The 27,733-nt window shown below is 42.9% G+C and overlaps 2 protein-coding genes across 5 annotated transcripts in view; one reads left to right on the plus strand and one right to left on the minus strand.

Annotated features, from left to right (window-relative positions):
* LOC115102817 (uncharacterized) overlaps positions 1–10,826 on the minus strand; it is a 16,410-nt gene extending 5,584 nt beyond the window's left edge. For 2 of the 4 annotated variants that reach the window (XM_065005608.1, XM_029623136.2), the window contains exons 1-3: positions 5,680–8,961; positions 4,838–4,980; positions 3,930–4,046 (exon numbers count right to left, since the gene is read on the minus strand). In XM_065005608.1, coding sequence (XP_064861680.1) covers positions 3,930–4,046; positions 4,838–4,973 — 253 coding nt within the window. In that variant the 5' untranslated portion in view covers positions 4,974–4,980; positions 5,680–8,961. Of the gene's footprint in view, positions 1–3,929; positions 4,047–4,837; positions 4,981–5,679; positions 8,962–10,568 lie in introns of those variants that run through there. The other 2 variants (XM_029623137.2, XM_029623135.2) reach the window with 2 other exon arrangements.
* Positions 10,827–11,096: 270 nt separating this feature from the next.
* LOC115102819 (U6 snRNA-associated Sm-like protein LSm7) lies at positions 11,097–19,587 on the plus strand. Its single transcript, XM_029623139.2, has 4 exons — positions 11,097–11,200; positions 18,175–18,289; positions 18,516–18,587; positions 18,862–19,587. Exons 1-4 carry the CDS (start codon positions 11,195–11,197, stop codon positions 19,002–19,004), a joined length of 336 nt encoding a protein of 111 aa, XP_029478999.1. The 5' UTR covers positions 11,097–11,194; the 3' UTR covers positions 19,005–19,587.
* The last annotated feature ends 8,146 nt before the right edge of the window (positions 19,588–27,733 follow it).

Raw genomic sequence — 27,733 nt, forward strand, 5'->3', positions numbered from 1 at the left:
CCTCAGAAAGAGAGACACAGTTGTATGTGAGCACTCATATTTTTATTATTATTATTTTTTTTTATACAAAAGGATAGATTTTGAGTTAGATAAACTTGGATTTTTCAACAGGTACATATGCAGGATGCTACCCCCCCACAGCATGGCCTTCGCTCCAGATCAAAACTCCAAACCTACAACCTAATTTTGACCAAAATTAACCAGCGAGATTACTGCTTCCAATGTTATTTTTCCAAGCTATACAGAGGGTGCTCTGGCAAACAAACAGCAGATCTGAGGACACCATCCAACCTGGAACTGAGTGAGTAGTGTTTGGTCTGATGCTATTTTGAAAGCCAAGAAAAAAAGAAAGTACATTACAATGATATATTTTATTTTAAATGGAGACTGAATGCTGAGTTAAGGCTCCCAGGCTTGCAAGGACAGACCAGATGCAAATTCAATGAGCACTAAAGGTGTGAAGTAAAAGTGTTGAGTGTTGAGACCTTTGGGCCCCACAAGTGGCAGGAGTCTTTGAAGCATCCTTTGAAGCCCCCACCAGCCGTTCAAAGATCATCCACTGGCATTTTCTACAAGAAATCTGCCTCCAGAAATAAAAGCTTCACCCAAGTGGGTGTGTCACCTACTACTGTTGCACTGCTGCTTGGATTCCACCTGGCGATCTGTTCACCGTCTGCCCTGGTTGTCTCCCCGTCTGGTACAGGTACCCCCACCACACTCCCCTGTCTCTCCCGAGCTTTTGGTCACCTGAAGCACTCACACACTGTTGGGGCGAGTAACTCTGAACTTACAATGGCCAAGTCGTTATACATGTCATTTTTTTCTTGTACGTTTTGCTATTTGCCTCATGACTCCTGCATACCTTGTTGACTACAAACTCTCTTTACCCAACCGTGGGACCGACTATGTTTTTCCCCCACACTTGGGACTCTGCCTCTCGATTGGTTACACATACTTTTGGCCTCCCATCCTATTCTAACCACCTCTCACCAGCTTTGTATTCATGTTACCCGATGAAATTGCTGTACAATATGATCTTGTTGCCATCTGACGTACATTTAAATGTCCTTCTCTCAGCACATATCAAAGCTGAAGGCTAAAGTTCAATCTAGACTTGGTTTCCTCTATTGTAATCACTCCTCTTTCACCCCAGCTGCCAAACTAACCCTGATTCAGATTACCATCCTACCCATGCTAGATTATGGCGACATCATTTATAGATTGGCAGGTAAGAGTGCTCTTGAGCGGCTAGATGTTTACCATTCAGCCATCAGATTTGCCACCAATGCTCCTTATAGGATACATCACTGCACTCTATACTCCTCTGTAAACTGGTCATCTCTGTATACCCGTCACAAGACCCACTGGTTGATGCTTATTTATAAAACCCTCTTAGGACTCACTCCCCCCTATCTGAGATATCTACTGCAGCCCTCATCCTCCACATACAGCTGTTCTGCCAGTCACATTCTGCTAAAGGTCCCCAAAGCACATACATCACTGGGTCGCTCCTCTTTTCAGTTTGCTGCAGCTAGCGACTGGAATGAGCTGCAACAAACACTCAAACTGGACAGTTATCTGAATCTCTTCATTCAAAGACTCAATCATGGACACTCTTAATGACACCTATGGCTGTTTTGTGTGATGTATTGTTGTCTCTACCTTCTTTCCCTTTGTGCTGTTGTCTGTGCCCAATAACGTTTGTACCATGTTTTGTGCTGCTACCATGTTGTTATGTTGCTACCATGCTGTGTTGTCGTCTTAAGTCTCTCTTTATGTAGTGTTATCTATCTTGTTGTGATGTGTTTTGTCATATCTATATTGTATGTATTCTAAATGTTTAATGCCAGGCCCCAGTCCCCGCATGAGGCCATTTGCGGTAGGCCGTCATTGTAAATAAGATTGTGTTCTTAACTGACTTGCCTAGTTAAATAAAGGTTCAATTATTATTATATATATATTTTTTTAAACGGAAACCCTGACACAAACACCTCAAGAAGACTATATTAGCCTACTGAGCTTGAAACCACCTGAAGCATATGCATTCATTATATCTGGGAGCAAAAGGCTGAAGCCAGTCTTCAGGTCTCAGGCAATGTTACTCATCCCTCTAGCATAGTTAACCAGTGAGACGGCTGGAAGATTCCCGGAATAAGGAGAGAATAAGCAGGAAATCCGGGAATCCTCTAACCAGGATATCTGAAACTCTGTAGACGATGTGAGAAAGACCCTTTAAACAGGTCCACATTCAAAGCCACGGGTCCAAACGGATTACCAGGACGTGTACTCAAAGCATACGTGGACCAACTGGCAAGTGTCTTCACTGACATTTTCAAACTCTCCCTGACCGAGTCTGTAAAACCTACATGTTTCTAACAGACCAGCATAGTCCCTGTGCCCAAGGAAGTGAAGGTAACCTGCCTAAATGATTACCTCCCCGTGGCACTCATGGCGGTAGCATGAAGTGCTTTGAAAGGCTGGTCATGGCTCACATCAACAGCATCCTCCCGGAAACCCTAGACCCACTCCAATTCACATATCGCCTCAACAGATACACAGATGACGCAATCTCAATCGCACTCCACACTGCCCTCTCCCACCTGTACAAAAGGAACACCTATGTGAGAATGCTTTTCAATGACTACAGCTCAGCGTTCAACACCATAGTACCCACAAAGCTCATGACTAAGCTAAGGACCCTGGGACTAAACCTCTCCCTCTAACTGGATCCTGGACTTCCGCCCCCAGGTGGTGAGGGTAGGTAACAACATGTCTGCCACGCTGATCCTCAACACTGGGGCCCCCCCGGGGTGTGTACTTAGTCCTGTCCTGTACTCCCTGTTCTCCAACGACTGCGTGACCAATCATCACCATCATTGAGTTTGCTAACTACACAACAGTGGTAGGCCTGACCACTGACAACGATGAGAGCCTATATGGAGGTCAGCGAACTGGCAGTGTGGCGCCAGGACGACAACCTCTTCCTCAATGTGAGCAAGACAAAGGAGCTGATTGTGGACTACAGGAAAAGGAGGGCCGAACAGGCCCCCATTAACATCAACAGGGCTGTAGTGGTGCGGGTAGAGAGTTTAAAAGTTCCTTGGTGTCCACATCACCAACAAACTAGCATGGTCCAAACACATCAAGACAGCCGTGAAGAGGACACGACAACGCCTTTTCCCCCTCAGCATGCTGAAAAGATTTGGCATGGGTCCCCAGATCCTCAAAAAGTTATACAGCTGCACCATCAAGAGCATCCTGACCGGTTGCATCACCGCATGGTATGGCAACTGCTCGCCATCTGACCGTAAGGCGCTACAGAGGGTAGTGCGTATGGCCCAGTACATCACTGGGGCCAAGCTTCCTGTCATCCAGGACCTATATAATATGTCAGAGGAAAGCCCATAAATTGTCATGGACTCCAGTCACCCAAGTCATGGACTGTTATCTCTGCAAACGCACGACAAGCGCCAAGTCTAGGACCAAAAGGCTCCTTAACAGCTTCTACCCCTAAGCCATAAGACTGACAAACAATTAATCAAATGGCCACTGGACTATTTACATTGACGCCCCTTCATTTGTTTTGTAAACTGCTGCTACTCGCTGTTTATTATCTATGCATAGCCACTTTACAGCTACCTACATGTATAAATTACCTCAACTAACCTGTACCCCTGCACACTGACTCGTTACTGGTACCCCGTATATAGTCTCGTTATTGTTATTTTATTGTGTTACTTTTTAGATGTTTTTTTATTTATTTGGTAAATATTGTTCTTGTAAAAAAAAAACATTGTAAAAACTGTACTTGAACTGCACTGTTGGTTAAGGTCTTGTAATAAGCATTTCACGGTAAGGTCAACACTTGTTGTATTCGGCGCATGTAACAAAGTTCGATTTGATTTGATCACACGCCCACAGAAACTCACTGGTCTTCGTTGCGGAACACGCCCCAGATAGCACTGACTCCGATGCAGAAGGCTGACAGCAGCAGCATGCGGACCTGAGGCCTCTTGTGGCAGTAGGGAAGGTTGTTCTCTGGGATCCTATATACACACACAACAAACCAGGAATAAATTAGAAGTTGGAAAAAGTAAAAACCAACAATAGTTAGAGAAGAGTAAACTATTTGCATTGATTCAGTTTGTGTTTTTGATTGGTTGATTGAATAGGCCTACTCTTCTTGTGATTTGTGTTGTTAGGTTGATTGGGTACCCCTTAATCTGTGATTATGAACAGATCTTTGTTAGGTTTATTTGATAAGTCTCTCCCCTGCACTTGCCAAAGGGGAGTCTCCTCACAAAGGGCCAGAGACAGTTGTAGAGGCCAACAGACGAGGCCAGACAGAATATCCCAATAATGATATACACTAAATCGACAGAGAGCGCGAGGATTAGCATACACACTATATACACACACACAGAGAAATGAACAGGAGGCTGTGGCTAAAGCAACAAACAAAAAAAGGTATGTAGAACTTGATTGTCTGTGGGGTGAAGTTAACCTCCCCTTTCATGTAAAAAAAAAAGGCATGACCATCATGCTTTTAGGGAAAGAGGATTCAATCTTGTACATGTATTAAACTGAGTTTGACCAATGCCAGTCATTTTCTCTGTGACAGAAAACTTTAACCCCTGCAAGGAAGGGCAGTGTATTTCAACTAGCTTATTATAATTTAATTACCTATTTTTTAACTGACAACTGCAAAAACAGGTAGAGAGAAAGAGAGACATGAAGAAAGGCTGAGGGAGGTGGACAGACAGACAAAGAGAGAGAGAGAGACAGAACGCTACAGGTAGAGATAACGACAGCTACAGGTGTATATCTCGGTGTGTACCCAGGTGGTCGTAAAAGAAGTAGAGCAGCACGAGCATCGAGCAGCACATGACCACAAACACAGAGATCATGATGGGCGTCACATCCACCGTCTCCTCATCCTGCTTTTCCGCACTGTCGTCACGCTTGTGCTTCATGTAGCGCCTGCAAAGGGACACAACAGGGACACGTGAGGGAGGGAGGATGCCGAACTGACCTCTGATCAGTAGAGGCAATTTCAGTCTAGCCCTCTCTCTCTCCACTCTGCTTTTAGCCACCCCAGCAAAGGCCACTCAGCCTTGCAGTGTAGCTGGCTCTTTCTCTCTGGTCAACATCACTACTGAGTCACTCTAAATGACAACACCAGTCACATAGCCATGCCCTCCACTCCACATAGAATGTCTCTTCAGACAACACAAGGATTCACTCAGCCTTGCCCTAATGACACTGCCTCCACACACAGTAGAATGAGTCTTCAGACTGCAATTCAATGGAATAACATCGGACAAGATTAAACTGTGTTGGGTGGGTTTTCCCCAGAGATGATAACTAGGGATGTGCATCTGACTCTATACATGGGCTCTAATACGATACAGGAACGATCCATTTTCATTTGAAACAATTCGGTTTGATTAGAGAACGAATCGATGCGATTCGGTAAGATACACTAATGCATAAACACATACATTTTCCATTCTAAATTAAAATGGCACCGAAGCAGAAGGCAGACGTTTTACATGCCCCCGGGCGGGCAGTTTATCTGCGTTGTTTGTAACTTCTTTACTATTTTTGTACATAATGTTGCCACTACTGGTCTCTTATGACCGAAAATAACTTCTAGACATTAGGACTGCGATTACTCACCACGGACTAGCAGAATAATTTTTCTTCTTTCACGACTCTCACGAGCCCGAGGCGGAGGATATACGGCTCCCTCAGGAACAGGCCCCGACCCCAGTGATCTGTGTGAAGTGGCGGAGAAAGAGAGGCCGGAGGGCGAGCTGCCTTCTGAGGAGTAGGCAGCGATCGAATAAACCCCCACTCCCCTCAATTCTGCTCGCAAACATGCAATCTTTGGACAATAAAATGGACGAGTTATTGGGAAGATTAAACTACCAAAGGGACATTGAAAACTAACATCCTATGCATCACGGAGTCGTGGCTGAATGACGACAATATCAACATACAGCCGGCTGGTTCTACGATGTACTGGCAGGATAGAACAGCGGGGTTAAATTCGACAACATACGGTGATCGCTACATAAATAGTCATATTAAACATTCATGCAAATACAAGTGTCTCACATGTTTCGAAAGCCTAGAGTCTTGCTAATCCAACTGCGTTGTCAGATTTAAAAAAGGATTTACTGCGAAAGAATACGATGTGATTATCTGAGGACAGAGCCCCATAAAAAAACTATTTCAACCAGCACAGGCGTTACAAAATCACAAATTGCAATAAAAGAAATCGTTTACCTTTTGACAATCTTCCTCTGTTTGCAATCCCAATGCTCATTGTTACACAATTAATGATCTTTTGTTTGATAAAATCCATTTTTACAGCCTAACACGAAACATTTTGTGAACCGCTTGTGTCGTGAATTCCGTCTCATTCAATTTTCGACGACACATTCGATGTAAATACACACACTAAACGTGACTTTTCCAGTCATGTTTGGTTTCATTGCAATCAACTGGTTGTTTGTAACACAACCAAATGTGATGGGTCATTTCGCGGGACGTATTGACTGAAAGAAACCGATTTGAAGACAACAAGTAATGACATCATTGTGCGCCAATGATATGACCGCGGTTTCGTTGATTGACTGTATTTTAACCCACTGACTACTGATCGTCTTGAAATCTAGCTTGGTCGATAGCCAATGAGCTGAGGTAAACGGCAATATGTAATGGTTATGTGTTGGAAGACCAACCTATGTAGTAAACTCCGGCGTAAAGAGGGTCATTCACCATTGAAAATTCATACCGGAAGGAGCAACGCAAGTTGCGCACAGCACTTTTTTGGTAAAGCGCATCTTCAGCTGTTTATATATCAATCAGTATGGCGACTAAGTCAGGGAAAGCTAAATCTAAGTCTAGATATACAGATGTACACACAATTTTGGAAGAAATTGATTGGGAAAGTGAGACAGAGATTGTTGGAGGATGATTCATTTAGCTAGCATAGCTTTGATTCCCAAAAGGAGGACATCATTTTGGACTGGTAAGTTCTTCTCATGCTAATGCCATTGTTTGAAATTAATAATATAAAATATTGTGACTTTTACATTTTTTTGTAGCAACATATAAAAATGTAATGAAATGTGTACACGTTGGCTATACGGGTAAAGTACACGTTGTCTATACATTGTGGGTGGGGGTATGTTTGTATGTATGTATGACCCATAGCCTATGTTTGTATGTATGTGTATGACCCATAGCCTATATTTGTGTGTGTATATACACACATATTGTGGATTAGAGGGAGCATGGCCGAGATGCGTGACTGCCGCTCCACCCCACCCCACCCCCACATGAAATAGCCTATTTGAGGCTGTTGAGGGGAGGGCAGGCCCACAACAATGGCCAAAGTTAAATGGAGACAGTAGATACAGCTGGTCTGTTGTAATATAATAAAGACAGTAGATCTAGCTGGTCTGTCATAATATAATAGAGACAGTAGATCTAGCAGGTCTATAATAATATATTCAACCTTATGTTCCCTGTACTCTCTCATATATATATATATATATACGTACATACTAGAGGTCGACCGATTAATCGGAATGGCCGATTTCAAGTATTCATAACAATCAAAATATTTTTGGGCGCCAATTTCCGATAATTTTTTAAAATGTCTTTTTAATTTTTATACCTTTTATTTAACTAGGCAAGTCAATTGAGAACACATTCTTATTTTTAATGATTGCCTAGGAACTGTGGGTTAACTGCCTTGTTCAGGGGCAGAATGACAGATTTTCACCTTGTCAGTTTAGGGGATCCAATCTTGCAACCGCACAGTTAACTAGTCCAACACTCTAACCATTGCACTCCACGAGTAGCCTGCCTGTTACGCGAATGCAGTAGAAGCAAAGGTAAATTGCTAGCTAGCATTAAACTTATCTTATAAAAAACAATCAATCATAATCACTAGTTATAACTACTAATCCAGTTTAGCAGGCAATGCCACCCGTATTTCACTGAAATAATAAACGTTTTGTTTTCGAAATTATAGTTTCCGGATTCGATCATATTAATGACCAAAGGCTCGTATTTCTGTGTGTTATGTTATAATTAAGTCTGATTTGGTAGAGCAGTCTGACTGAGCAGCAGGCCCGTAATCATTCATTCAAACAGCACTTTCGTGCGTTTTGCCAGCAGCTCTTCGCAAGCACTGCGCTGTTTATGACTTCAAGCCTATCAGCCTAATGGCTGGTGTAACCAATGTGAAATGGCTAGCTAGTTAACTGGGTGTGCGCTAATACTGTGACAAAAGTCACCCGTTTTTAGATTTGGAGTAGTTATTCCCCTTGCGCTTTTGTGGAGCGATGGGTAACGATGCTTTGAGGGTGGCTGTTGTCGATGTGTTCCTGTTTTGAGCCCAGGTAGAGCGAGGGGAGGGACGGGAGCTATACTGTTACACTGGCAATACTAAAGTGCCTATAAGAACATCCAATAGTCAAAGGTTAATGAAATACAAATGGTATAGAGGGAAATAGTCCTATAATTCCTATAATAACTACAACCTAAAACTTCTTACCTGGGAATATTGAAGACTCATGTTAAAAGGAACCACCAGCTTTCATATGTTCTCATGTTCTGAGCAAGGAACTTAAACGTTAGCTTTCTTACATAGCACATGTTGCACTTTTACTTTCTTCTCCAACACTTTGTTTTTGCATTATTTAAACCACGTTTCATTATTTACTTGAGGCTAAATTGATTTTATTGATGTATTATATTAAGTTAAAATAAGTGTTCATTCAGTATTGTTGTAATTGTCATTATTTCCAATAAATAATAATAATAAAAAAATCGGCCGATTAATCGGTGTCGGCTTTTAAAGTCCTCCAATAATCGGTAGCGGCTTTGAAAAATCATAATCGGTCGACCTCTAGTATCCTTCATATAAGCAAGAAATCTTTTTAAAAATTGATACACACTTTTACAGGGTTAGTGTTCCCACACAGCCATATCTCCATGTCACAGCACGTTTACGGAAGACAGAGGGACCACCTGTGCTAATTATCTCTCGAGCATGCTCCAAACACCTGTGTAACGGAAGAAGGCCGCCAGAAGCGTGTTGTCACCAAAAATATACTGTCGGCTGCAACTGTGATGAAGCCGGTTATAACACTGTACAGTAGTGTATATTTTGCATTTGACAAATTATTTTGATGTAATATTAAAGTAAAGGGCTTCATGTTTCTAGAACGGTATCTAAATTGAGAATCAATACACGTTTAGATGGAGTATTTGGCTGTCAGAGCCAGTCTACCTCTGAAAAGAACAAGGTCCTCGGACTTTAAAGTGACAATCAGCAGTAGAAACAATAACAAAGGCGTGTCCCCGCCCCTGTTTCGGTAAAAAGCTGATGATAGGGCTGGAGAAATGTAACCACCCTCAAATTCATAGACAGAGCTATGATGCATCTCTCCAACTTCTGGCTACTTCTTCTTTGGGCTTTATATGGTGGTTGGCAACCAACTTTAAGGTGCATTACCACTACCAACTGGACTGGAGTGTGGACCTCAGTTCATCTTTCAATCACCCAAGTGGGTATATGCTCCTAAAAACCAATGAGGAGATGGGAGAGGCAGGACTTGCACATGTCAAGTGTCACACATAGAACCAAGTTCCATTTTAGCGTCTGGATACGCAGACGCTCGTTGATGCACACACGATGCAAGCGGTGTGGTCAGCATGTAATGCACTACATTGCAGGAGGAGTCATTACAGACCCGGGTTCAATCCCGAGCTGTATCACAACCGGCCATGATCAGGATTCCCATGTGGCAGCACAGAATTGGCCCAGCATCGTCAGGGTTAGGGGACTGTTCGTTGTAAAAAACAATTTGTTCTTAACTGACTTGCCAGTTAAATAAAGGTTAAATAAATACACAATAAAACGAGCCCTGTGTAGCTACGAATATTCTCAGCGCCCTACTGTACCTCGACTAACCTGTATCCCAGCACATTGACTCGGTACCGGTACCCCCTATATATATACATTATTGTTATGTAATTTTCTTGTGTTACTATTTGATTTTGTTTATTTAGTAAATATCTTCTTAACTCTTTCTTTAACTGCATTGTCGGTTTAAAAAAGTACGCATTTCAGGTAAGGTCTACCTACACCTGCTGTATTCCGCGCATGTGACAAATAAAATTGGATTTGTACTCAATTGTTGGTGTATGTTGGCATGCACATGTAACGGATGTGAAACGGCTAGTTTAGTTAGCGGTGGTGCGCGCTAAATAGCGTTTCAATCGGTGACGTCACTTGTTCTGAGACCTTGAAGTAGTAGTTCCCGTTGCTCTGCAAGGGCCGCGGCTTTTGTGGGTAACGATGCTTCGTGGGTGACTGTTGTTGATGTGTGCAGAGGGTCCCTGCTATGGGCGAGGGGACGGTCTAAAGTTGTACTTTTACACACACTAATTACCTCGACAAAAGTACGAGTACTGACTGTTTAGATTGTTTTACAGATTAAGGCCACATTATATTGGGTGAATAGACATGAGACCAATCTCACCTGTTTTATGAAAATAACTGCCCAAACCAGGTTTAGCGAAGCCTTCATGCTGCTTAGCTTATTGTATCTCCCAATTGCCCGCACTGCTCCGGTCTGGTCGTGACTAGTTACCACAGCCACAAAATCATAAGTATGGCTAAACTCCGCCTATTTCTAAAAAGTAACTTATTTAAATCATATTTTAAACCGAAACTTAACTACACTGCTAACCTTATGCCTTAACCTTAAATTAAGGCAAAAAAGCTCATTTTTGTTCATTCATTAATTTTTATGATACCCACTGCTCAGCACACAGTGCGGCCACCAGCTGTTTTGCCAGCTCCCGCCCATATTATCAAATGCGTATATCATTGGTTGATTTTGATCCAGTGCCGAGGTACATACATTTTGATTGGTTTACATCGATGACAATGAAATTATTTTGATAAAATCCAGGTGTTTTCTGTCAGCATGCTAGCTAAACTTGTGATTTACAATACATTGAGGAGTTAAAATTGGTCTAAAATAGGCTAAATTTGATTTAATGTATATAGAAACAACTTAAAACAGCTGAGCTAAAAATTGATTATTTTGCTTCTTCCGGGTCAAAGGTTGGAGTTCGAAGGCGTAGCTGGAACAGTTTAAAAATGGCGGTGAGTCAACCATATCTTCCATAAACTTTTTTAAATCGTCGTAAACTATTTTTTGACTATTGTATATTATTTACTTAGTAATTGAAAATACGTGTCTCTTTCAATCCAGCAACAGTATTCTGGTAACTAGCAAGTGAGGGCAGAGTAGACATATTTGGGAGCGTGCTAATTAGATTGCATCGTGTTGTCAATGAAACCGACTAAGCAAAAAATTATCTATTGAAACCCCATTGGGACGTTGCAGATGACGAGAATATATTCAGCAAAACGTGTAACGTTAGACTACATAAGAACATTCCGTAAAGACATAAAAAACAACAACATAATCATCAAATAAACTCAAGTTGTCTGAGAATGATGGGCCGTCTACTACAAAAACCTAACAGGGCAGTTCATACAGGCTGCAGGAGGTTGTGGAATATTTGGTAGGCTTTTATCCTGAACAAACATTTTAACGCAACATGTAAAGTGTTGGTCCCATGTTTCACGAGGTGAAATAAAATATCCCAGAAATGTTATATACGCTCAAAAATCTTATTTCTAAAATGTGCACAATTGTTTTACATCCCTGTTAGCAGTGCTTGACTTGGGATGGAAGAAGTGCAGGAGCTGTATTTTTCCAAATCGGTCCATTAGACTATGTTCACTGAAATTCACAAATGACATTATGCTGGACATAACTGATTATTTACTGTTAACGGGTTATACAAATTTTCCATGACTTCTAACCAAATGTTCATAATTATTATTATAGCCTACATGAAAAAGTAAGTATTATTGGCACTGGAAAGCTGCTCTGTGTGATGTAGACATACCACCTTCTACAGTGGTTGTGCCCTTAATCAAGGCACTTAGTCCCCCACGTAGAGCTGCACTGTTAGTCACATGCTGTTAACATGTGGTTATGTCATAGGTGTGCAGGCTTTTTCAACATTACAACCAAATACTTTTGTCTTTATAAAATGATTCCCTCATTCAATTAAACAGGGGTCACATGGATACAGTAGGCTACTTCAAAGCAAGGTATCTAACTAGACATGTTTATATATAAGGCTGAAATATTAATGTTTCTGGGGAGATCTATGCACAGCCAGTTATTTGTCAATTAGGCTACTCTTAAAAATATTCTAACGTTGTCGCAATTACATGGCTAATATTTAATAGAGGAGAATCCCAGCTTTCCAAATGTGCAGATGTATTTAGGCTCTACAGTGCCGGTGGAAAGGCAACAATGAAATTAATGCTTAGCTACAGTTAACTAGTAGCAGTTGTCTCGCTAGGTATGTTTTGAATTGGTGATCTAGTTAGTCTGTCGTTATTTTATACCTGCTTCTGAAATGTCGCTCTCTCTCCTCGGGCAACGGCCCACTCGCACTGGCACACGCAGCACCATAGACCTGCACTGAAAGGTCATTCCGATATTGGCTGATACAGTGCCTTGCGAAAGTATTCTGCCCCATTGAACTTTGCGACCATTTGCCACATTTCAGGCTTCAAACATAAAGATATAAAACTGTATTTTTTTGTGAAGAATCAACAAGTGGGACACAATCATGAAGTGGAACGACATTTATTGGATATTTCAAACTTTTTTAACAAATCAAAAACTGAAAAATTGGGCGTGCAAAATTATTCAGCCCCTTTACTTTCAGTGCAGCAAACTCTCTCCAGAAGTTCAGTGAGGATCTCTGAATGATCCAATGTTGACCTAAATGACTAATGATGATAAATACAATCCACCTGTGTGTAATCAAGTCTCCGTATAAATGCACCTGCACTGTGATAGTCTCAGAGGTCCGTTAAAAGCGCAGAGAGCATCATGAAGAACAAGGAACACACCAGGCAGGTCCGAGATACTGTTGTGAAGAAGTTTAAAGCCGGATTTGGATACAAAAAGATTTCCTAAGCTTTAAACATCCCAAGGAGCACTGTGCAAGCGATAATATTGAAATGGAAGGAGTATCAGACCACTGCAAATCTACCAAGACCTGGCCGTCCCTCTAAAATTTCAGTTCATACAAGGAGAAGACTGATCAGAGATGCAGCCAAGAGGCCCATGATCACTCTGGATGAACTTCAGAGATCTACAGCTGAGGTGGGAGACTCTGTCCATAGGACAACAATCAGTCGTATATTGCACAAATCTGGCCTTTATGGAAGAGTGGCAAGAAGAAAGCCATTTCTTAAAGATATCCATAAAAAGTGTTGTTTAAAGTTTGCCACAAGTCACCTGGGAGACACACCAAACATGTGGAAGAAGGTGCTCTGGTCAGATGAAACCAAAATTGAACTTTTTGGCAACAATGCAAAACGTTATGTTTGGCGTAAAAGCAACACAGCTCATCACCCTGAACACACCATCCCCACTGTCAAAACGTGGTGGCAGCATCATGGTTTGGGCCTGCTTTTCTTCAGCAGGGACAGGGAAGATGGTTAAAATTGATGGGAAGATGGATGGAGCCAAATACAGGACCATTCTGGAAGAAAACCTGATGGAGTCTGCAAAAGACCTGAGACTGGGACGGAGATTTGTCTTCCAACAAGACAATGATCCAAAACATAAAGCAAAATCTACAATGGAATGGTTCAAAAATAAACATATCCAGGTGTTAGAATGGCCAAGTCAAAGTCCAGACCTGAATCCAATCGAGAATCTGTGGAAAGAACTGAAAACTGCTGTTCACAAATGCTCTCCATCCAACCTCACTAAGCTCGAGCTGTTTTGCAAGGAGGAATGGGAAAAAATGTCAGTCTCTCGATGTGCAAAACTGATAGAGACTTACCCCAAGCGACTTACAGCTGTAATCGCAGCAAAAGGTGGCGCTACAAAGTATTAACTTAAGGGGGCTGAATAATTTTGCTCGCCCAATTTTTCAGTTTTTGATTTGTTAAAAAAGTTTGAAATATCCAATAAATGTCGTTCCACTTCATGATTGTGTCGCACATGTTGTTGATTCTTCACAAAAAAATACAGTTTTATATCTTTATGTTTGAAGCCTGAAATGTGGCAAAAGGTCGCAAAGTTCAAGGGGGCCGAATACTTTCGCAAGGCACTGTATGTAGTTGTTTAATTGATTGATCATTTTTAAAGTGTGCGTTCATGAATTACATTTAAATTATGAAACTAATTTCCATGACTTTTCGTGACCATACAAACCCTTATTTGACAATTTGGAACAATGCATCATGCTATTCAGGCTGGCACATTTTCAATCTGTGCAATCTCGAAAAGCCTACTGGCACACACAGATTAGAGGCAAATAAACTTGAACTAAGTGGAATCAAGAAATGAATACCCACTTTCCATTGCTATTCAATGAAGATTCCGCTTTGATCAACCTTTTTTGCCTTGGTGTGTGCATCTGGAGCCAGTGATGGGCTATTTTTGTTTTTTATAGAGCCGGTATGCAATTCCTCCAAAATTTGAAGTGTCGGTACAGCCTTCAAACAGCTCCTGCCCAAGTCAAGCACTGCCTGTTAAGGAGCATTTCTCCTTTGCCAAGATATGCCACACCTGTTAGGTGGATGGATTATCAAGAAGTTGATTAAACAGCATGATCATTAGGGGTGGCAGGGTAGCCTAGTGGTTAGAGCGTTGGACTAGTAACCGAAAGGTTGCAAGTTCGAATCCCCGAGCTGACAAGGTACACATCTGTCGTTCTGCCCCTGAACAGGCAGTTAACCAACTGTTCCCAGGCCGTCATTGAAAATAAGAATTTATTCTTAACTGACTTGCCTAGTAAAATAAAATAAAAATTACACAGCTGCACCTTGTGCTGGGGACAATAAAAGGCCACGATGACTCAGGTTTTGAGGGAGTGTGCAATTGGTAACAGCTGTTGCCAGAGAATTGAATGTTACTTTATCTCCCGGTACTAGCTACTCACTGTTTATTATCTATGCATAGTCACTTTACCCCTACCTACATGTACATGTTACCTAAATTACATCGATTAACCTGTACGGTATCCCCTGTAGAAAGCCTTGTTATTGTTATTTTATTGCAATTTCTTTTCTTCTTTTTTGTTCTTGAAAATGCATTGTTGGTTAAGGTCTTGTAAGTAAGCATTTCACGGTAAGGTTTGGCGCATGTGACAAATACAATTTGATTTGATAAGCCAACCACCAATGTCGTTTTAGAGAATTTGGCATTACTTCCAACCGGCCTCACAACCACAGACCATCTGTAACTACATCAGCCCAGGACCTCCACATCCGACTTCTTCACCTGCGGGATCGTACGAGGCCAGCCACTAGGAACGCTAATGAAACTGTGGTTTTGCACAACCAAAGAATTTCTGCACAAACCATCTCAGGGAAGCTCATCTGCATGCCCTGTCATCCTCTTGACCTGACTGCAATTAAGCTTCAGTGGGCAAATGCTCATCTTCGATGGCCATTGGCACGCTGGAGAAGTGTGCTCTTCATGGAAGAATCCCGGTTTCAACTGTGCCGGGCAGACGGCATGTATGGCACTGTGTAGGTGAGCGGTTTGCTGAACAAAGTGCCCCATGGTGGGGTTATGGTATGGGCAGGCATAAGCTACGGACAATGAACACAATTGCATTTTATTGATGGCAATTTGAATGCACAGAGATACTGAAATACTGTGATGAGATCTTGGAAGCCGCCATCATGTTAATGCACAGCCCCATGTTGCAAGGATTTGTACACAATTCCTGGAAGCTGAAAATGTCCCAGTTCTTCCATGGCCTGCATACTCATAAGACATGTCACCCATTGAGCATGTTTTGAGATTCTCTGAATCGACGTGTAAGACAGTGTGGTCCAGTTCCCGCCAATATCCAGCAACTTCGCACAGCCATTGAAGAGAAGTGAGACAACATTCCACAGGCCACAATCAACCGCCTGATCAATTCTATGCGAAGGAGATGTGTTGCGCTGTATGAGGCAAATGTTGGTCACACCAGATACTGACTGGTTTTTGGCTCTACGCCCCTACCTTTTTTTGTAAGGTATCTCTGACCCAACAGATGCGTATCTGTATTCCCAGTCATGTGAAATCCATAGATTAGGGCCCAATTAATTGATTTCATTATATGAACTGCAACTCAGTAAAATCTTAGACATTATTGAATGTAGGGTTTATATTTTTGTTCAGTGTACAAGCATCCAAATTAATTTAGAAAAACTGGGGTGTATTCATTACTCATATTCTGTTGAAAAATGTTTTGCAACAAACTAGTTTATTGGACAAATTCAGTCAGTTCCCTCGTTCCGTTTGGTTCTTCAACGGTTTCCGTTGCAAGACGTAATGACTACACCTCTGGACAACCAGAAACTCTGCATTTATCAATAAACGTGAAACACGGAGGCGCAGTTTCTATTAGTGGCTAACTCAGGAGACTGCATGTACCAAGGGTAGATGCAAAAAAAAAATGGCAGAGTGGATAATATCTTACATAAACTCTAGCTTTTTTGGATTTGGTTGCCACTTCGTGGCAATTCTGAGGTAATAATTTTGAGCACACTGTGCGAGCGTTTATGTGGTGAAATAGAATTAGAACTGCCCCGCAACCTACGAGGTAAATTGGAGCCAAGCAACCAGCATAGCAACGGACGCTTTGGTTCATTACGTAATCCGGTCAGAACGTTGCAAATTCTAGCAACAGACCTTGCAACACAATCTTATTTTTTAATGTTTTACTTAGCAACACCATCTAGAGCTCATCGAATCCCATTGTGACGTAGAGGGGGACACTATTTGGCATGACAGCCCCCTTCTTGACATTCATTTCCTGCGATAGTACACTTTTTGCCATGGGGCGTAGAGAAAATAACCAGGTTTCCATCTAACCTTTTTATGCGAGTAAAGTACATGTTGGATTTAAAAAAAAATGTAATGACAGGCCTAAAGGAAATAGATAATTTGTCTGTAAACTTTACAAGTGTCAACAAAACACTCCAGACAAGGTGGGATCTTTTTGTGTCAGTAAAATACATTATGCAAGAAAATGCGGTGGAAACGCTTTTATGAGCAAATATTGATATAATAACTCAATGTATTTAGACCTACTTAATTCATTTTGATCAGTAGTTACACCTAATGGTTATTTTTACAGATTTACCTAATATACTTGTTTATTCAAACATTATTGAATTGATAAATAATCATTAGAAAGGGTCAGGTTGACAATGTATGTAAGTCTTCATGTCTCTAACATGAAGGTCAAATACCTCTAAAATGAATAAATTACTCCTTTCCAATAAATATCGATGATCTTCTTCTGGTGACATGATGATCGATGCTTGGCTGCCAAATTAGAATTATTATTAGATTTTTGAAAAATGTAATGAACCTTTTTCTAACTAGGCATGTCAGTTAAGAACAATTTCTTATTTACAATGGCGGATTACACCGGCCAAATCCGGACAACGCTGGGCCAATTGTTCGCCGCCCTATCGGACTCCCAATCACGGCCGTTTGTGATACAGCCTTGTTTCGAACCAGGGTGTCTGTAGTGACACCTCTAGCACTGAGATGCAGTGCCTTAGACCGCTGCGCCACTCGGGATCCCTGATTGACCCCCCCCTGAGCTCTTATGTCCATAATAATGTCATCATGTACTAGGCTACCCGTACTGTATCTGCCAGTTGTTGGCTAGAGTGCACCAGTTGTTAGCTAGAGTGCACGTGCCAAGACCAGAGTGGGCACAATCACAATTTAATGCCATTTTTTATTTTCTAGCAGCCAGGGGCCCTAAGTGACCGTTTATTTCGCTTATGCCTGGAACCGGCCCTGCATAAACTTATCCTAAACCACCTAATATATCGTCCACTATCTGTTCTATAGTTCTTACAAATTGAAAATAGGTGTCTTTCAATCTAGTTAGTCTTCTGACCACTACTAGCGAGAGATGGAGTGGGTTGAAATCTTTGTTAGCGTGAGGTTCAAACTCGGGATTGGTTCATCGCAGCACGCAAAATAAATATACTAAATGTTTTCCTTTCAGGACAGAAACCAGGACAGAAACAAGGAAGGAGAGAAGAAGAAGAAAGAGAGTATCTTTGACCTGTCAAAGTACATTGATAAACAAATCCGTGTGAAGTTTCAGGGAGGACGAGAGGGTAGGCCTAAATCACAGTTTTTACCTTTTGATCTAGCTATTGAAAAGAAAGTGAAGATAACATTTACTTACTCCTCTTCATTACTATCAGCCTTCACAACAGAACACTGACAAACTTTGCCTGTATGGAAATGCTGTTCCATGACTGGCCACAGTCCTCATCCTCTTCTCTAGTGTTCTTCTCCTTGATTCCATTCAAGATAATAATCCAAATGTATTTGTCTCAGCCAGTGGAGTCCTGAAGGGGTTTGACCCCCTGTTGAACCTGGTATTGGACAGCACCATCGAGTACTTGCGGGGTATGTAGTAGAAACTAAATCTTGCTTGTATGACCTCATATCACTTCTACAGAAGTAAAAATGCACTGCTGGGTTTTTGAGGAGACTGATGCCCACAGACTTAAATGGAACACGTATGTGATGTAGCCCCTCAGTAATTTTTTTTTACAATGAAACCAAAAGGTCATCCTTTGCCAATTTTATAAAGAAGGTTGTGTTGGGTCATTCATGGGGAAGTTGCACATACTGTCAATGACCTCTGGCCTGTTATGTCACTTCCTTCTGTTGTTTCCAGATCCTGACGACCAGTTCAAGTTGACTGAGGACACGCGGCAGCTGGGCCTGGTGGTTTGTAGAGGGACGTCCGTGGTGCTCATCTGTCCTCAGGACGGCATGGAAGCCATCCCCAACCCCTTCATCCAGCAGCAGGACGGATAGTCGGCCAGTCTCATTCCTCTCGGATGACCTCACAGTAGTCCAATTCCTGGGGAGTATGTCAATTGTATTTCCTTGATTCCTCGCATCCTCTACTTGCCTCCTTCGCAAAATGCATTGGAGAAGATCCGAGGGTGGGGAATATAAGATTTACTCTGTGCTTTGAGAAGGAGACAAGGAGGGAGGATGTGAGGATTCAATTAAATATAATTGAGATGAACTCCTATGCTCCCCTGTCCCATCTCCCCAAGGTGTACTTCATGTTTACAGCCCCACATGTCTTTGAGTCCCTATAATCAGGAAAATCATTTTGTTGTAATTTAATTGGTTTTGCCAACCTGAATATTGATCTAGCGGGGTATGGTGTGATAGCATGTATTTAGTTTATAACTGAAGAATAGTGATTTAAATGTTTGTTTTTGGTGGGGAAGTATCTGACTGCAGATTTTTTGTTGTTGCTGTGATGGTAAACACTGAAAACGGTTTTATTACTTTTTACGAATGTTTTCCCAGTCAGGCCAGGATTGAACGATATGGCATATTCTGTTTTTACGTTCCAAATGTAATACATTGACTATTTTCTTTATTCGTGTGTTTTGAATTGTCTTTGAGCCTCAATGGAACATAGGGCACAACTGGAGTAAATAATTGTGGTTAATGAAACAGACCCATACACATGCCAAGCAGTGGCGATTTTAGCATTTAAATCTTGGTGGGGCAAAAAAAATCAAGTGGGATGCATGCCAGCAAAGCCACAAGACTAAACATTAATTGCACTATAGCGGTGACAAACGGTGCCCACAAACTGTTAGGGCCTACATAAAGCTGTCCCAATATAAACAGACAATGAGAAGCTCTTACAATATTCAATGATTACATTTCTCTAAAACAGGTTATAGGCTATATGTGCACCACCAAGTTAGAACAGTAGGTGAAATTAAGAGGTGAAAATAGACATTGGTGAGGCACATTGAACACCATTTAGGTCTTTGCGTGTCAAAAAAGATGCACATACGTCATATAACACTATTTGACGTGTTAAATAAGCTTTTAATTTGACATGTCAAATAACACAATTCTATTATAGAATGTTGTGTGTGCTGAATTTGTACGTGCAAGCCAATCACCAGCACCATGAGTGATACAACACTGAGCCAATCACGGCGTAACGCTCCAGATTTTGCTGGCTCGCCCTACCACCACAGAAAGCACTGAGCTAGGCTGAAACATCTGCATTTTGGAGCTGTCTTACTCAAGAAAACAAAAAAGAGACCATGTGTGTATGCAGCTTTATTAACTGAATTATATATCATTTACATTGTTTGCAAACTGATATGTGACATGTATTAATGCCAAATAACATGTAAAACAGGCAAGCCCAAAAAATATTATTTATTTATTTGTTCTACAAATGTGGAGCTGCCCCACCTGCCCTGGATGACGGGTCGTCACTGATGCCAAGATGTCCAAGTTGTGGAAAAGATGTCATGTTTTAGTTGATGAAAATGTGACATGTTGCAATTGTGGTGGGAACCATGAAGCAACTACTTTGGAATGCCTGACAAGGGTGAAGGAGAATGAGGTGGCCAAAATCAGGGCTGTCCAGGGTGTTTCATATGCAGCGGTTCTTAAAAGGGTTGAGGGTTCAAATGGTGTTCCAGAAGAGTCTATGGTGGTGGATAAGCCTTCACTGCAGACTGCAGGGGTTGTCTTTCACCAGCAGGACCCAGATATTTCAACGGTTAAGAAGGTGGACATTGTGGCCTTTATAGCTATGGTGATTAATGGCACTGACATGGTGGAGAGAAGGTCCAGGAAAATAGATGTTATTGTGGGTGCGGTTCCTGGGATTGAAATATTTCTTGGCGAAAGAGTTGCATGGAGTATTGTCACAAGCCATATCGAGATTTGAAGGAAGAAGTGGGAGTTTGTTTTTATCAATGTACTATTTTTATTTGGGTGGATTAGGTTAGTTTTCCCTATCGTGTATGGATTTTCTTTTTACCTTTGTAATATATTAAATCAAATTTTATTTTATTTGTCACATACACATGGTTAGCAGATGTTAATGCGAGTGTAGCGAAATGCTTGTGCTTCTAGTTCCGACAATGCAATAATAACCAACGAGTAATCTAACCTAACAATTCCACAACGGCATAGGCAAGATGCAGTAGATGGTATAGAGTACAGTATATACATATGAGATGAGTAATGTAGGGTATGTAAACATATTAAGTGGCATTGTTAAAGTGGCTAGTGATACATTTTTACATCAATTTCCATTATTAAAGTGGCTGGAGTTGCGTCAGTATGTTGGCAGCAGCCACTCAATGTTAGTGGTGACTGTTTAACAGTCTGATGGCCTTGAGATAGAAGCTGTTTTTCAATCTCTCGGTCCCTGCTTTGATGCACCTGTACTGACCTCGCCTTCTGGATGATAGCGGGGTGAACAGGCAGTGGCTCGGGTGGTTGTTGTCCTTGATGATCTTTATGGCCTTCCTGTGATATCGGGTGGTGTAGGTGTCCTGGAGGGCAGGTAGTTTGCCCCCGGTGATGCGTTGTGCAGACCTGGAGAGCCTTCCGGTTGTGGACGGAGCAGTTGCCATACCAGGCGGTGATACAGCCCGACAGGATGCTCTCGATTGTGCATCTGTAGAAGTTTGTGAGTGCTTTTGGTGACAAGCCGAATTTCTTCATCCTCCTGAGGTTGAAGAGGCGCTGCTGCGCCTTCTTCACAACGCTGTCTGTGTGGGTGGACCAATTCAGTTTGTCCGTGATGTGTACGCCGAGGAACTTAAAACTTACTACCCTCTCCACTACTGTCCCGTCGATGTGGATAGGGAGGTGCTCCCTCTGCTGTTTCCTGAAGTCCACAATCATCTCCTTTGTTTTGTTGACGTTGAGTGTGAGGTTATTTTCCTGACACCACACTCCGAGGGCCCTCACCGTCTTGTCGCTGTTGGTAATCAAGCCTACCACTGTAGTGTCGTCCGCAAACTTGATGATTGAGTTGGAGGCGTGCATGGCCACGCAGTATTGGGTGAACAGGGAGTACAGGAGAGGGCTCAGAACGCACCCTTGTGGGGTGCGTTCAGCGGGGTGGAGATGTTGTTACCTACCCTCACCACCTGGGGGCGGCCCATCAGGAAGTCCAGTACCCAGTTGCACAGGGCGGGGTCGAGACCCAGGGTCTCGAGCTTGATGACGAGATTGGAGGGTACTATGGTGTTAAATGTTGGGGCAAAAAAGTATTTAGTCAGCCACCAATTGTGCAAGTTCTCCCACTTAAAAAGATGAGAGGCCTGTCCAGAAAATCCAGAAAATCACATTGTAGGATTTTTAATGAATTTATTTGCAAATTATGGTGGAAAATAAGTATTTGGTCACCTACAAACAAGCAAGATTTCTGGCTCTCACAGACCTGTAACTTCTTCTTTAAGAGGCTCCTCTGTCCTCCACTCGTTACCTGTATTAATGGCACCTGTTTGAACTTATCAGTATAAAAGACACCTGTCTTCAACCTCAAACAGTCACACAAAAACAAATGCCCCAAACACGGGGACTAAAACAGTCCAGCAAAAAACCCACGAACAGGAAAACACGTTTAACCTCTAACGTGCACACTAGTCACACAAACAATCCCGCACAAAGAGCAGGCGGGGCCGGCTGGCTAATAAAGCCCAACTAATCACCAAATAAACCACAGGTGTAACCAATAAACAGACAAGGAGGGGGAAGAAAGAATCAGTGGCAGCTAGTAGGCCGGTGACAACGACCGCCGAGCGCCACCCGAACGGGAAGGGGAGACACCTTCGGTAGGAGTCGTGACACATAGAGTCAAATAAAGTTAGATCAGGGCCATCGATGTGTTTGCTTGGGGGGGAATATATACGGCTGTGATTATAATCGAAGAGAATTCCCTTGGTAGATAATGCAGTCAATATTTGATTGTGAGGAATTCTAAGTCAGGTGAACAGAAGGACTTGAGTTCCTGTATGTTGTTATGATCACACCACGTCTCGTTAATCATTAAGGCATACCCCCCCGCCCCGCTTCTTACCAGAAAGATGCTTGTTTCTGTCGGCGCGATGCGTGAAGAAACCAGCTGGCTGCACCGACTCCGTTAGCGTCTCTCGAGTGAGCCATGTTTCCGTGAAGCAAAGAACGTTACAGTCTCTGATGTCTCTCTGGAATGCTACCCTAGCTCGGATTTCATCAACCTTGTTGTCAAGAGACTGGACATTGGCGAGTAGTATGCTAGGGAGTGGTATGCTAGGTAGTAGTATGCTAGGGAGTGGTGCTCGATGTGCCCGTCTCTGGAGCCTGACCAGAAGACAGCTTCGTTTGCCTCTTTTCCGGCGTCATTGTTTAGGGTCGCCGGCTGGGATCCGATCCATTGTCCTGGGTGGAAGGCAAAACACAGGATCCACTTCAGGAAAGTCATATTCCTGGTCGTAATGATGGTGAGTTGACATTGCTCTTATATTCAGTAGTTCCTCCCAACTGTATGTAATGAAACCTAAGATTACCTGGGGTACCAATGTAAGAAATAACATGTAAAAAACAAAATACTGCATAGTTTCCTAGGAACGCGAAGCGAGGAGGCCATCTCTGTCGGCGCCGGAAGTACATTAGCAGACTGAGGAAGGGATACAGTAGAAGAACAATGTTTATCAGATGTCAAGTGCCATTACAGATGATCACATGTAATTAGTCACAGTGCCACTTTCAGGCACTCCAGGTAAGTAAATGTACATAGATTTTTCTTTATCTGTCTTTCTCTCTGAGTGTGTCTCTGGTTTCTTCTGTGGATTCTCTCGTTTGGTGTTTGTACTATGTATGACCTTGGCTGGTCATGTTTTCCAAGTACAATTGCTGGTTACCATTTGTTGTCTTGTCTGATCCTGACTCGTTCTCCTTCCTTCATGACCAAAATCTTACGTGTGCCTTGGTCAAAGTAGTGATTTTGTCTCTGTTGTCTGCTTGTGAGACAGAGCCTGACATGCTGATAAGAGTCCTGGCTTTAACAATCTCTGATGTCAGAATCTTTGTCTTCAGCCTTCTTCCCATTAGTAGTTGTGCAGGTGGGAGACCTACTCCATCCAGGGATGGGTTTCTGTACTTAAGGAGAGCTATGTAAGGATCTCTGTTGATGTCTTGTGCTTTTTTCAACAGGTTCTTTACAGTCTGAACTGCTCTCTCAGCTTGGCCGTTTGACTAGAAATCTAGGGCTCGACGTGACATGATTGAACTCCCAGCTCGTAGAGAACTCTGACATTTCTTGACTCACCAACTGTCTTCTATTGTCGGAGCACAAAACGTCGGGCACCCTATGCCTTGAGAAGATCGACTTTATTAATGATATGTTTACTTGGTGTACCACTGCTCTGAGATTTCTGGGTATTTTGAGTAGTTATCCACAAGTAGTAGATATTCTGTGTCGTAATGGAAGAGGTCCACTCCAACTTTGGCCCAAGCTCTCTGGGACTGAATGAGACATGAGCAGCTCTCTTTGGTTGTTGTTTTAATGTGTGTTGCAGACTTCACATTTTGTCACATCTTCAATCGGTTTAGCCATGCCTGGCCAGAACAGAACATCATTTGCATTTTACGATTCCTGTGTGTTCTTCATGGATTTTTTCCATAATTTCTTCTCTCGTTATATGAGGAACGACAAGTTTTGAACTTTTGAACAGCAGTCTATCTGAGTATGTCAAGTCCTCTCTGAAGGTTCAGTAGTGCTGTATTTTCTTTGTGACTTTCCCTCTCGTATCTGGCCATCCTTTAACTGTTTCTGTGACTAGTCTTAACTCTTCATCTTCTGCCATTGCTGTTTTGAAATGCTGCAATTTCTCTTCTGAAATAGTGATGTAGTTTACATCCAGCTCACCACCCAGCAATTGCTCTCTCTGTTCCTTCAGGTATGCTCAGCTCAGTGCATCAGCGATGTGCACCTCTGTTCCTGGTTTGTATATCACATGTAGACTATCTCTGTACTCTCATCAGCATTCTACTACACGGGCTCTGACGCTCGACGGATGTGGCAGGGCTTGAAACCTATAACGGACTACAAAGGACCGTAGATGCCCAGTGACACGAGCCTACCAGACGAGCTAAATGCCTTTTATGCTCGCTTTGAGGCGAGCAACACTGAAGCATGCGTGAGAGCACCAGCTGTTCCGGACGACTGTGTGATCACGCTCTCCGTAGCCGTTGTGAGCAAGATCGTTAAACACGTCAACATTCACAAAGCCGCGGGGACAGATGGATTACCAGGACGTGTACTCAAAGCATGCGTAGACCATCTGGCAAGTGTCTTCACTGACATTTTCAACTTCTCCCTGACCGAGTCTGTAATACCTACATGTTTCAAGCAGACCACCATAGTCCCTGTGCCCAAGAAAGCGAAGGTAACCTTCCTAAATTATTACCGCCCTGGAGCACTCATGTCGGTAGCCATAAAGTGCTTTGAAAGGCTGGTCATTGCTCACAGCAACACCATCATGCCAGAAACCATACTCCAATTCACATACCGCCCCAACAGATCCACAGATGATGCAACCTCAACTTAATAGCACTCCACACTGCCCTTTCCCACCTGGAAGAAGGAACACCTATGTGAGAATTCTGTTCATTGACTACAGCTAAGCGTTCAACGCCAAAGTGCCCACGAAGCTCATCACGAAGCTAAGGGCCCTGGGACTAAACACCTCCCTCTGAAACTGGATCCTGGACTTCCTGACGGGCCACCCCCAGGTGGTCAGAGTAGGCAACAGGGTGGGTGGGTTCCCGAATGCTGCAGCGGTCTAAGGCACTGCAACTCAGTGCTAGAGGTGTCACTACAGACACCCTGGTTCGAATCCAGGCTGTATCACAACCTGCCGTGATTGGAAGTCCCATAGGGCAGTGCACAATTGGCACAGTGTCGTCCGGATTTGGCCAGTGTAGGCCGTCATTGTAAATAAGAATTTATTCTTAACTTACTTACCTAGTTAAGTAAAGGTTGAATACATTTTTAAAAACACATCTGCGACGCTGATCCTCAACACTGGGGCCCCTCAGGGATGCGTCCCTTCCTTGTTCACCTACGACTGCATGGCCAAACACGACACCAACACCATCATTAAGTTTGCTGACGACACAACAGTGGTAGGCCTGATCACTGACAACGATGAGACAGCCTATAGGGAGGTGGCAGTGTGGTGCCAGGACTAGGGTTGCAAAGGGTCGTAAACTTTCCGGTAAATTCCCAGAATTCTTCCGGAAATTTTCCATGGGAAGTTAAGCCCAGGAATTTTGGGGATTTTGCTTAAATTCATCAATTCCATATAAAAGCCCTTCTTACATCAGCTGATGTACAGAAACCCAGCCTGAAACCCCAAACAGTAGAAGCACAGTGGCTAGGAAAAACTCCCTAGAAAGACAGAAACCTAGAGAGGAACCAGGCTATGAGGGGTGGCCAGTCCTCTTCTGGCTGTGCCGGGTGGAGATTATAACAGAACATGGCCAAGATGTTAAAATGTTCATAGATGACCAGCAGGGTCAGATAATAATAATCACAGTGGTTGTAGAGGGTACAACATGTCAGCACCTCAGGAGTAAATGTTAGTTGGCTTTTCATAGCCGATCATTTAGAGTAGCTCTACGTACCTATACTGCTGTCTCTAGAGAGTTGAAAATAGCAGGTCTGGGACAAGGTAGCACATCCGGTGGACACGGTAGGGTTCCATAGCCACAGGCAGAACAGTTGAAACTGGAGCAGCAGCACGACCAGGTGGACTGGGGACAGCAAGGAGTCATCAGGCCAGGTAGTCCTGAGGCATGGTCCTAGGGCTTAGGTCTTCAGAGAGAGAGCGCGAAAGAGAGAGAGAGAGAATTAGAGAGAGCATACTTAAGCTCACACAGGACACCGGATAAGACAGGAGAAATACTCCAGATATAACAGACTGACCCTAGCCCTCCGACACAAACTATTGCAGCATAAATACTGGAGGCTGAGATAGGAGTGGTCGGGAGACACTGTGGCCCTTCCGACGATACCCTGGGACAGGGCCAAACAGGCAGGATATAACCCCACCCACTTTGCCAAAGCACAGCCCCCACCACCACTAGAGGGATATATTCAACCAGCAACTTTACTATCCTGAGACAAGGCCAAGTAGAGCCCACAAAGATCTCCCCCATGGCACGAACCCCAAGGGGGGGGGCTCCAACCCAGACAGGAAGACCACATCAGTGACTCAACCCACTCAAGTGACGCACCCCTCCTAGGGACAGCATGGAAGAGCACCAGTATGCCAGTGACTCCGTAATAGGGTTAGAGGCAGAGAATCCCCGTGGAGAGAGGGGAACCGGCCAGGCAGAAACAGCAAGGGCGGTTCGTTGCTCCAGTGCCTTTCTGTTCACATTCACACTCCTGGGCTAGACTACACTCAATCATAGGAACTACTGAAGAAATGAGTCTTCAGTAAAGACTTAAAGGTTGAGACCGAGTCTGCGTCTCTCACATGGGTAGACAGACCATTTCATAAAAATGGAGCTCTATAGGAGAATGCCTTGCCTCCAGCTGTTTGCTTAGAAATTCTAGGGACAGTAAGGATGCCTGCATCTTGTGACCATAGCGTACGTGTAGGTACATTTGAAGTCCGAAGTTTACATACACTTAGGTTGGAGTCATTAAAACTCGTTTTTCAACCACTCCTCAAATTTCTTGTTAACAAACTATAGTTTTG

The sequence above is a fragment of the Oncorhynchus nerka genome, linkage group LG20, assembly GCF_034236695.1.
Source record: "Oncorhynchus nerka isolate Pitt River linkage group LG20, Oner_Uvic_2.0, whole genome shotgun sequence".
Classification (NCBI taxonomy): domain Eukaryota; kingdom Metazoa; phylum Chordata; class Actinopteri; order Salmoniformes; family Salmonidae; genus Oncorhynchus; species Oncorhynchus nerka.